The sequence below is a fragment of the Arachis ipaensis genome, chromosome B07 (assembly GCF_000816755.2).
Source record: "Arachis ipaensis cultivar K30076 chromosome B07, Araip1.1, whole genome shotgun sequence".
Classification (NCBI taxonomy): domain Eukaryota; kingdom Viridiplantae; phylum Streptophyta; class Magnoliopsida; order Fabales; family Fabaceae; genus Arachis; species Arachis ipaensis.
In genome coordinates, this window is record NC_029791.2 from 115672750 (window position 1) to 115685138 (window position 12389).

Consider the following 12389-nt stretch of genomic DNA (forward strand, 5'->3'; position numbering starts at 1 on the left):
ATATATTAGAAATATATATATAACTATTTTTTCAGTAACTTTTAGTAAGGATGGATTTATAAACATGAAAATAGAGTTTTTTTTGTTTGAACCAAAGGAAGCTCAACACATTAATGTGGAGCAAACGAATCAAACAACAAGTACTACATAAAATTACATAAAATCCCTGTATTTTCCGGTATTGCCATCAACAACCAAAAGGATCACTATCAGTTCATTCGTTGTAGCTCAGAATCGTCTTCCTTATTACGAACTCAACACCTGCTTCCTTATTATTGAAAATCCTAGCATTGCGTTCTATCCAGATGTTCCAAATCACTGCAAAAAACCTTGTCAGCCACTTCTTCTAATCTTGTTTTCGCTGATGCCTACCGGTCCACCTCTCAAACAGTTCCCTTATAGTTCCAGGAATAGTCCAAACTTCATCAAAAGACCTCAACCAACTGCACCACACCTGCCATGTTAGTTCACATAGAAGAAATAAATGTTGCACCGACTTTATCTCCTTCTTACATAGTACACAGATATTATCACTGGGCCTAATAACGCCTAGCCTACTCAACCTCTCCTTGGTATTAACTCTACCAACAAGCACAAACCACCCAAAAAACTCTATTCTCGGAGGCACCACTCCTCGCCAGACTGAACTTGTGAAACTGTAGCTCGTTATCTCATCCGACAGAGTCTCCGATTGTAGAACCTGCACAAGAGAATTGGTAGAAAATATCCCTTTACTATCAAACTTCCACACCATATTATCCTCTTTACCATCTGACAACTTCACCGGCCTTAGCCTCTCATGAAGCTGGTGAACAAGTTCCATCTCCCATTAGAACAACTCTCTTCTCCACTGGAAATTTCATATCCACTCGAGCCCATCCCAAAAGCCACAATCCCCTATCCTGTATCCTTGTTGATTCGAGATAGAGAAGAGTCTTGGAAAAGTCACTTTCAGGGGCCCACCTTGCAGCCAGTTATCTTCCCAAAATAGGGTGCGCCTCCCATTTCCTACCTCCATTGCCAGGCCAGTATGTCTCTTATCCGCTGCTCCTTTATATTTAATTGACAGATGTCTTTTCAGGGCCCTCCTTTAACCGGTATCTGCTGAGTTGCTAGCATTACACCAGGGTTCAGGTTGTTACACGAGCATATAATCTTCTTCCACAAGGGGCAATCCTCTTTTGAAAACTGTCACCACCACTTAAACAAGAGCGCTGTGTTCCAAAGCACTGCATCCCCAACCCCTAATCCCCCAGCCTTTTTCGGTGCCTGAACCAACTCCCACTTAACTAACGGGATGCCATCATTACCATCCCCCTTACACCACATAAATCGCCTCTGCAATGCAATAAGCTTATCCGCAACCGCCTTTGCCATCTTGTACAGACTTAGGTAGTATATCGGTAGGCTATTCAGCACTGATTTGATGAGAACAAGCTTGTCCACTTTGGTTAGAACATTTGCTTTCCACAGGCTGAGTTTCTCTTCCACCTTATCTACGATCGGTTTCCAAATCTTCACCATACGCAGATTCGCACCCAAGGAAATCCCGAGGTACCTAACAGGTAAAACCGCTTGCTTGCACCCCAGCGACCCACACGTATCATCTATCCATTCCTACTCACAATTCACCGATATTAGACTTAACTTATCAAAATTGATGCTCAGCCCCGACATCAACTCAAAACACCGCAGCAGTCTCTTATAATTCACTACTGTCTCTGTAACCGGGGGGCAAAACAATATCGTATCATCTGCAAATTGTAAGTGAGACAATTCGATATGCTCTCCTCCGACCAATAACGGTTCAATGCGCCCGTTCCTGACAGCTTCTCCCACCATCCGATGCAACACATCGACCACTAACACAAACAGAAATGGAGAAAGAGGATCCTCTTGTCGGAGGCCTCTCTCCATGTTAAATGGCTTGGAGGGTGACCCATTTACCAGAACAGACATAGTGGCCGTACTGACACACTCCATCACCCAATTCTTCCAACGCTGTCCAAATTCCATTTTCTGTAATACTATATCCACAAAACTCCATCTGACTCTATCATAAGTTTTATAAAAATCCAGCTTAATTAATGAGTGCCGCTTTCTTCCTTCGTGCCTTGAGCCAATGAACCGTCTCACAGGCTATGAGAGCACCATTATGAATTTTTCTGCCTTTCACAAATGCCGTCTGAGTCTCTCCCACCAAGCCCGGCATAACCGACCTCATTCTTCTCACCAGGACCTTCAAAATCACCTTATACACACATCCTACCAAACTAAATAGAGCTTTTATATATATATATAAGGGACTAAACAGGATTGGGTCAATCCTTCTTCCTTGCTAACTTAATTTGTGACTTCTTCAAATTAAAGTAAAATATTCTTCTAAACAAGTGAATGTTTTAATGGCACCTCGTCCATTTTTATGAGTGAACAAAGTTTATCAAAATTTGTTTTCTTTTCACACCATTTGTTTTGTCGATTTTTAGCATATCAATGGTGGTTTGGTTCTAATGGTTTGGGAGCGAAACCTACTTCTCTTTTACGAGTACTAATTTTCTAAAAGTGCATCAAAGATAAAAAAATATAAATAAAGACTTTAAAAGTAAGATTGACTGGAATTGAAATGGTTTGCATTGAATTTAAACAAAGCAATAAAATGCCTTCGACTGAAATAAAGGACTTTTAACCTGGGAAATTAAAGGTTTTGAAACATAAAATTGGACAAATAAAGTAAATGTTGCTTGAAAGAAAAATTTGCAAAAAAAAGTAAAGTTTGCAAAAAATGTAAATGAAAAATAAAGACATGTGGAAGGAATCCTACCGAAAATTGACTCGAAACAGATTCAGAAAGTCTCTAAAATGTGAGTGTGCGTAAATAATTTCTGAAGCAAAGTTCCAACCCCGGTATCTTCGAACCTTCTTCTATTTATAGCCATTCCTTTACCGTTCGATTCGAAATATAATTTCCATGTGTGTGTGAAAACGTGAGTAACTATTTTCACTTTTTTGCTTAAACATGTAACGGCCGAAAAATAACCTTCAAATCTCAAGACCTTGGATCCACTTCTTCAAATGATTTCTTGACTTACTAGATTAATCGGACTTTTACTCGATGTCCCTTAACACAAGACTTTTTTGATATCAACTTCCTTCCAAAAGCTCACTCATTAAACTTCGAATAACTCCCTTGTTCGAATTTAATTACCTTGACGAACACTATTTATCTATCTTTTATTTTTATCTCTCATTTTTCCTCGTTATTCTTTCAAAAATGGTTATGATGATGACATGGATGGTGTATATAAAAATGACTCTTAAAAATACTTGCATTCTAAACACTTCTGAGCATTTCATTTCGGCTCATTATTATATCAATGAAAAATAGGCCGAATGGCCCATCAAATTGATGACGATCTCATTAATACAGCCAAGTTGAGACTGCAGATCTGGTCCATTCGGGTCTTGACAAAACTGGTGAAAAGATTCACAAAAAATTATTCCACATGAAAACATTTTATTCAGATTCCAATATAGTCTTTCTTAATCACACGCAAATTGGGCAGGTTATATCAATAAACACTATTATAAAGAAAAATCTTCTCTAATGGTAGGGCCACAAAACATGCCAGCCACTAAAGGATTCCAAACCATACTAGAAACTCTTCACTCATTTGTCCACATTTATTCATTAAATATCCTCTATATCTGCGTCATCAACTTTATAAAACCATGTACAACATCATAATAGAATTAGTTAATAACAAGCCATAGAGTAAGACTAAACCAACCTCATTGGCACATCTTTTTAATTTATAGGGTAGCAATATATATCTGCATAACGTAAGACTAGAAAATGAAATAATAAGAATAATTACAATAGTATTAAAACAAAGATTTTACCGCAAATTAAAATAGTAGTCAAGTATATTATGTATTAAGACTACTGTCTACACTCTACAGATAAATAGATGTTAAAAAATATTTTTCTATTCAATATTAGAGAATCAATTGTTTTTGGTTAAATCAGTTAATTTTTTTAAAATTATTTTATTTATTTTAAATTTTAAATCTCAAATCATAAATTTTTAATTTTTAATTTTAATTAACGAAATTTTAGAATTCAATTAATCCTAATTTTATAGTTTCAAATAATTTAAACAACAAAACAAAAACATATTAAAAAAATAAAAAATCAAAATTTCTTTCTCTTCTCTAATTTCTCTAATCATTGGTGCCCTCTCTAAGCAAAACATATCAAATAAACAAAAAATTCGATCGTTCTTCATCTTCTCCAATTACCCCTCTAAAACAAAACAGTGAAAGTCTCAAACCATATATGTTTTGAACTCTTTTCCTCATTCAAAATTTTTCGACTTTTGTTTGTAGTCTCAGCTCTTGAATCAAAACAGTCAACGAAAATTCTAATTTCTCTTGCCGAAAAAGTGGCAGACTATACTGTGGGTGCCATTGGAAGGCAATTCAGTTATGCAATATTCTACAAAACCAATTTTAAGGAGTTGAGTGACCGTGTTACTGATCTTGAAGGTAAAAGAGATGAAACCAAGCATCGTATTCAGAACGAAAGAAGGGATTTGAAAAAAATTGAAGGTCGTGTGCTGAAATGGTTGAACGACGCGGATGAAGCCATTGGGACGGCAGCGACGAAGAACCTAGGGTTTTGGTTTAGGATTTTTACTGCTTTGTTTCAGAGGGATAATTGGAGAAGATGAAGAATGATTGATTTTTTGTTTCTTTGACATGTTTTGCTTAGAGGGGGCACGAATGATTAGAGAAATTGGAGAAGATGAAGAAATTTTGATTTTTTTGTTTTTTTTAATATTTTTTGTTTTGTTGTTTAAATTATTTGAAACTATAAAATTATGATTAATTGAATTCTAAAATTTTATTAATTTAAAAGGATATTTTTGTCTAATCAAATAAAAAAAGGATGTTTAAGACTTTTTATAAAACTAAATAAAAAACATTTTTTATTTTTATTTGATTAAAAGGGTGTATTAGTAAAAGTGGTGATATAATATATATTTAAAAAAACAAAAAATAAATGTTGATGTGAAAAATAAATTTTATGTGAATTGTTATTATTTGTCCATATTTTAAATGTATCGATACGTATGAATTTATGTAGCAAATACCATTAAAATTTAGAAAGATGGCAAAATGGGCCAAAAAGAAGACTAATAATGGAAGAATAAATACTTAAATAGGTAACATGTGTTGATGTGTACAACTTCCATCCAATAAAGAAAAAAGTATGAATGATTTAACACCACATGACACGTCATCATTTGGCCCCTTGTTTAAGAATTAGGGACAACTCGAGTTGCAGCTTCTCTTCACAAAGTAGCTCCCTTATTCTATGAAGGGTTAAATAATGGCCCCATTCTCTTCCTTTACCATTGATTCATTCTTATATATACAAGCTAAGCTTTTCAATTCCATACCTTATAATAATTAGCTAGCTTTATTTATGTATGATATTGTATATAGTGTTCAATAGTAGCACACCATAATAATAATTATTAACTTGTGGTGCATATCATATACTTCTCAAATTAAAAAAAAAAAAACTTCCATTTATTGCATTACAACTATATAACATAAATTTGATTCATCAATGGAGTCAAAAATCACAAAGATATGGGAAATCATGCCATTCATAGTGATGGTGATGATGGAAGGGTGCACCATAGCACTTACAATTTTTGCAAAAACCGAATTGAATAATGGAATGAGTCCTTTTGTGTTCATTGTTTATACCAACGCTCTTGCTACCATAATACTCTTTCCTTCTTCATTTTTATTACACAACAACGGTGGCAGGTCCTTCAATTTCTCTTCTCCCTTTAATTAATTTAATTCACTCTATCTTAGCTTGTTCCACTTACAAATTTTCTTTTTCTTGCGTAAATTTGTTTGCATGGTTCATTCATTTGAGTTCTGATGTTCATTACAATCTCGTTTGAACAGAAAGGAGCCAACACCATCTTTTACTTTCTCTTTGTTCATGAGATTCTTGCTTCTTGGTTTTACCGGGTAATATATATAATAATAATGTTTAATCAAATTTATTAACTTATGTTTTTTGTTTCACGTTATATTGATGGATTATTAATTTTAAATTTGTAGGATAACAATGACACAGAGCTTTTCATTCTTGGGTCTAAGCTATAGTTCACCAATACTTGTATGTGCTATGGGACTCTTGATTCCAACCTTTAATTTCCTCCTGTCACTCATTTCCAGGTTATTCTTCATTAATTTAAGGTTTAATTATAGTCTCTATAATTTTACCGAATTTTTAATTAAATCTCTATATATTTTTTTTTTAATTGAGTTTTTATACTATATTATATTTTGTAATTAAGTCTCTGTTGTAACAAAAAAATGTTAGAATTAACAGAATATTCTATTAAACAAAATAAATATGTCTAATACGTGAATGAATATTCTATTTTGTTTAATAGAATATTCAGTTGATTCTAATATTTTTGTGACGACAGAAATTTAGTTACAAAATTTGATATGGTATAGGGATTCAATTAAAAAAAAAGAGTATAGAGACCTTAATTAAAAATTCGGTAAAATTATAAAAATAAGTGGAATAATTATACCTTAATTTAATTACCTTTACTTTATGGTGGAAACTCAGGTGTACTCAACTTCACGTGAAGTTAATAGTCGAGAACCGTTAAATAAAAATTTAGTCAAATCAGTCAAACCATCTAACGACTCTCAGCTATCAACTTCACATGAAGTCAACTGCACCTGAGTTTCCACCTTACTTTATATTTGTATATATAACATTATTAATTTAATTGCTTAGCTTCATTATTTAATTATAGAAATGAAATTTAAAAAAAAATAGCAGGGAGAGAGAGTTGAATTTGAGAAGTAGTGGATTCCAAGTGGAAGTGATTGGTGTGATGGTATCGATAATTGGAGGAGTGGAAGCTGAATTCTTCAAGGGTCCACTAATAAGACCAACTTCTTCTGATGACAAACTTCAATTCACTAACACTAATAATAATAATAAGCCACTTTTTGTGTTCTCTTCGGTCCCTGAATTTTGGGTTCTTGGTGGCATTTTGCTTGTTATAAATTTTAATATTTATCCTTTTAACTTCTTCTTTACATATTTTACAGGATATATATTCAAATTTTATATAAAATAATAATGAAAAATCAAAGAATTGATGCATTTTTTAAGAGGAAGGCTAATATTTAAGAAGGAGAACATATAACTTTTACAATATCAACACATGTAGATAGTTATTCTACTTTAATGAATCACGAAAAAAAGTGAGATACAACATTTAAAAGTTCAAAAAGTTACATCTGATGAGTTTGACCTTAATTTTTTGGAACGAGACCCTGAAAAACGGATTTAAATTTGGCAATATCACCCAGACCAGAGAGATGAGATTAGACGAGCTTATTTTAAATGGGATCCATATAAAAAACATCTTGACAATTATCCTCTGTTTGACCCCCCAAAATTTTGTTTCAAGTTTCGCCATTGCATCCAATTACATTGACTGCATGAATGATCATAAAAAACGGATGTAACTGTACGACTGTGAACTGTGTGCATCAAAATTAAATTCTTGGTATCTTTCGAATTACTTTTGTATTGGAAATGCATCATTCATCATAAATCCTTTTTGTTCTGTTAAATAGAAGAAGACAGTTAAGGAATATTCGGAACCAATGAAGGCGGTTGCATATTACTCCTTAATTGGGACAATTCTGAGTGCCATAGTCGCTTGGATTGTGGAGAGGGATGATGCAACTGCTTGGAAGCTCAATCATGACATGCAACTCATTCTCATTCTTCTTACTGTAAGCCTCAACACTTCTATAACATTTTTTTTTTCAAACAGTATATATTGATGATTATGGTGCAGGCACTATTTGGAGGTGTGATTCGTCCAAATATTCAAATTTGGTTCACTCGAATGAAGGGACCATTTTATGTGCCATTGTTCAAGCCCTTTGGTATTGCATTTGCCACAACTTTTGGTGTTTGCATCTTCCCTAACAGCCTCCACTATGGAAGGTACTTGTATTTATTTATCTATTTTTTTAATATGTAAAATATTTTACACACTCGTCTAATTATATATGTTCTTTTATATGACCATTTATGTGTTCAATGCAAATTACGTAACTGGATTCGCGTATAAAACTGTTTTATGAGAATTGAATTCTTTTATATAAACAAAATTGTGCAGTGTGTTAGGAGCAGCTATAATTGGAATGGGGTATTATACAATAATATGGGGACAAATGAAAGGAGAAGAAGAAAAAAGATCTGATGAAAGTTCAGATAACTTGGACAAGAAGATACCTCTTTTGCAAGAAAAGATGGAAGAAGTGTAAAAAGAAGGGGTTCAAAATTTCATTGATGCGATGCAGGGGAAGCCACCTTACCTATTATCAAGAAGCTTTCTCAAAATTCTCTTGTACAAAGGAGCTCTCAATATCCTTGCAAACTCTGTTAGAATTCTTTCCCAAGTTGCAAATATTTTTTTATATGAACTGCAACTTTTGTGTAAATACAGTTATTATATAATTTGCCAAAAAAAAAAAGTAGGTTGTAACTGTAAATATAGTATGTATTGAATGTTGTATATATTACGTCTTAATGCCTCTTAAGTCGCATTTTTTATTTTTATTTGTTTGAATACTAAAATAATTTAAGACTTGCATGCTTTATGTAAATTATTAGGTCAAGTAGCAGATATAAGATTTATAAATATTGTACCATAATATGCCTTTAATAATAAAAATTATTCTAGGGTTGGATGGGTAATATATGGGGGATATAATATTGCAGATTTTCATAACCAAAAAAAAAAAAAAAATCAGATAGAAGAAAGAACAAAATATAGCCTCATTGCACCTCTTCCAATGACAATACTTTTTTCTTCTAAATTTGCTTCGTCCAGTCAATATATTTTTAAGAATTCTTGTATGATTTTGTCTTAGAACAAACTGTTCTCTCTTTAATTAATTTATTTAAACATGGATCCGACTCCTCTAAAGTTGTATTGTCACTTTAGAGAAAAAAATACACCATTAATCACCATTGAATTAAGATAATGGAACTCACAGATAATAAATGTTACAAATTCAAATGTGATTAAAGCAGTCACCAAAAAAAATGCTTTGGTAAGTGCTTTCCCCTATTTTCTAATAAAAAATGATCTTCTTGTCTCCAATTCTCTTAATTTTATCAGCAGATTATTTGTACTATTTCTTGGAGATAACTCTGGTATCCATGTTTCATTCACAAGAATGAGTTGTGAAACGGATTAGGCTACTCTGAAGTGCAACATCTAAAGATTTGGTGAAAATAATCAAGAGTTTCATAATTATTTGGATAGTTATACATGTGTTTGTATCTTAATAAATCTGAAATTGTTGATTTTCTCATCAATGGTTCAGATGCTTCTATATTTTTTTTTTCAAGTTCATGGAACCACTACATTCTGGTACATATCCAGCTGTAATGGTTAACAGAGTCGGGAACCGATTGCCCAAGTTTTCTGGAGCACAATCCTGAATGGTTAAAGGATCCTTCGATTTCATCGGGTTAAACTATTACACCTCAACTTATGCAACCAATACTCCTTGCCAAAATGGAAGGCCAAGTGTCTTTACAGATTCATGTGTTAGATTTACAAGTAAGTCGTTTCAAATGAAGCTTTCGTATGCTTTCTATTTTAACTTCAATTTAATTTGCCTTCCACATTTACTAACGCATGATCCATTTTCTCACACTTGCCTTCAGCTCTAAGAAATGGGCTTCTAATTGGTCCAAAGGTAAATCCGAGATAACTTTTTACTCACTTTAGTTGCTTATGAAGTATGATGTTGAAAAATTATGGGAAGTATAACAATCAGAGAATAATTTCCATGCAACGATAATGTAAAGCAATTTCATGTTGTTAGCGAATAGAAATTCAAGAAGATAAGGAATCATGGTCGTAGCATGATGTCTACTTTCTTGAATTTCTATTGGTTGACAGAGTCGAATTGCTTTATGTTGCCAGTTCATACAAATTAAGGGCTAATGCTCCAAGGAAGATAACTGCTTTTCAGGAGACGAAGTTCATTCGCATTATATCTTATAATGGAGTTGAGAAGTGAATAATTTTGCAGGCTGCTTCAGATTGGCTGTACATCTATCCACCAGGAATTCAAGGTCTTTTAGAGTACACTAAGGAGAAATTCAACAATCCAATCATTTATATAACAGAGAATGGTAAGTTTTTAATTTTTTATCTATAATGAGTACCTATAAGGCTATAACCAACCACCTTTGCATAAAAAAAATTGTATCTTTGTCATGCTCAAGTTATTCCATCATTTTCAGGAGTTGATGAGGTTAATGATGGTAAAATGTCACTTGATGACAAATGGAGAATAGATTATTTCAGTCACCACCTTCTGTATCTTCAAAGGGCCATAAGGTAAGTTTAATATTACTACCAGACACTTATTAAGGTTATTATAATAGAAAGATTTATAGTACTTACTACAGTAAATATATGAGAAAAAAACCTTATAAACTTCAAGTTTCTACAACAGTGACGGATCCAGAAAATTTTGGTAGTGGGGCCAAAATTTATATAACATGATAATAATTTTTATAATAAAAATAATATGTGTATATAAAAAAGTAAATATTAAATTATCTATTAACCACTATATATCTATGTATAAATACATGTATTATTTAACTTATTTTCAAGGTGTATTTTATATTTTAATATATATTTTATATAGATAATTATTTTGATATACATATAGTATTATTATTGTTATGATTATATTTTGTTATTGTAAAATATGATTAGCCTTCAAAATATCTAATATACAAATTAAAACACTAAAACTCTTATTGATATTCATAGCTAAAAAAATTCTTTCAATTAATATAGTTGCTACGCAAAAATTAAAGCTAATTTGAAAAGAAGATAAATAATATTCTTTTGAGTTGATTTTTAAAAAAGAATACTAATTTCATTTAAATATGAGAATTGATCACTCTAACGAATATTTAATATAAAATTTTTAAATTGACGATTAAGTACCAAAAGTTGAGTAAAAAATTATTATGGGGTCAAATTTAATAATTTAATGGGGGCAAATAAATATTATTATCATATACTACTCAAAAAAATTCCAAATTGTAGTGGGAGCGCTTGCCCCCACACCACTGCACTTAGATCCGTCCCTGTTCTACATTGTAGGCTACTATTAAAATCTGCATTGACATTCTCAAATTGAAAACGAAAAGTATTGGGACAATTTAGCAAGTTTTTAGAATAATATGACCAAAGTGCATATCAACCAAAGTTGAAGGGATGTTAAGTTAGGAAAGTGGAGAATCACATCTTACAAAACTAGGAAGCTAAATCCTAAACTCTAAACCTTAAACCCTAGCAAGCTAAAATGTTTTTGATTTGGCAGGAATGGTGTGAGGGTAAAAGGTTACTTTGCATGGTCCTTGTTGGACAATTTTGAATGGACTGCTGGCTACTCTCTTCGTTTTGGACTTGTCTATGTTGATTACAAGAATGGCCTCAGAAGATATCGTAAAAGATCAGCTTTGTGGTTCAAAATATTTCTCCACCATTAAAATGGTAGAAAATATATGTCTTCAAATTTAAATTGAGAATTTGTTCCCTAACTCTAAGGTTAAGGCTTTGATGATTTCTGATGTTTAGCCTAAGAGTGAGGCATCATATTGGAACTTACTTTCCGTAATCTATTATGTTTCTTGCGTCTGCAACTAAATTACAATTCACAAGCAACTCAAGCTAAAAAATGATTAATTAATATTAAGATACCATTCTTAACAGGATTGGGATTAGAAGTTTAGAACCAAATACTAGATTATGATAATTTTATAATTAGATGAAAGTTGTAATTAGAATTTAAACATACAACATAACTACCAAGTTTTGTTTGGTTTGGCGGGTTAGTGCTGTGGAATTAGGGGTGATAATATGTATCCTACTCGCGGGTATCCAATCCGACCCTATCCAATTAGGTAGGTTGCCAACTCGATTTGCAGTGGGTAGGGTTTTTGTGCGGATTGGGTAGGGTGTGGGTTGTGCCTCAATCCTACCCGACCAATCCGTATTCTATATATGTATATGTTATATACTTATATAAAAATATGTTTTAAGTGGATGTTGAATCAAATATCTTTCACTAAATGCAAAAGATTCTTAGCCACTAAAAGAAAATTATTAATTGATAATTTAATTTTTTTTTACATAAAAATCAGTTCTATTTTAAATTATCATCAAGTTATATAATAATGTTGTATCTTTTTTGTAATTCGTGGATAGAGT

The 12389-nt window shown here is 32.3% G+C and overlaps 3 protein-coding genes across 3 annotated transcripts; 2 read left to right on the forward strand and 1 right to left on the reverse strand.

The window, feature by feature from the left end:
- Positions 1192 to 1959, reverse strand: LOC107607727. The gene is made up of 2 exons (XM_016309647.1): positions 1717 to 1959; positions 1192 to 1617 (listed from the first exon to the last, which is right to left on the reverse strand). Exons 1-2 carry the CDS (start codon positions 1957 to 1959, stop codon positions 1192 to 1194), a joined length of 669 nt encoding a protein of 222 aa, XP_016165133.1.
- Positions 5447 to 8682, forward strand: LOC107607728 (WAT1-related protein At1g70260-like). The gene is made up of 7 exons (XM_021107941.1): positions 5447 to 5841; positions 5989 to 6054; positions 6148 to 6264; positions 6887 to 7121; positions 7699 to 7860; positions 7926 to 8077; positions 8253 to 8682. Exons 1-7 carry the CDS (start codon positions 5636 to 5638, stop codon positions 8398 to 8400), a joined length of 1086 nt encoding a protein of 361 aa, XP_020963600.1. The 5' UTR covers positions 5447 to 5635; the 3' UTR covers positions 8401 to 8682.
- LOC107608295 (beta-glucosidase 13-like) lies at positions 9475 to 11796 on the forward strand. Its single transcript, XM_016310131.2, has 5 exons — positions 9475 to 9707; positions 9815 to 9846; positions 10186 to 10288; positions 10400 to 10496; positions 11500 to 11796. The coding sequence occupies exons 1-5, from the start codon at positions 9587 to 9589 to the stop codon at positions 11666 to 11668; spliced, it is 522 nt and encodes a 173-aa protein (XP_016165617.1). The 5' UTR covers positions 9475 to 9586; the 3' UTR covers positions 11669 to 11796.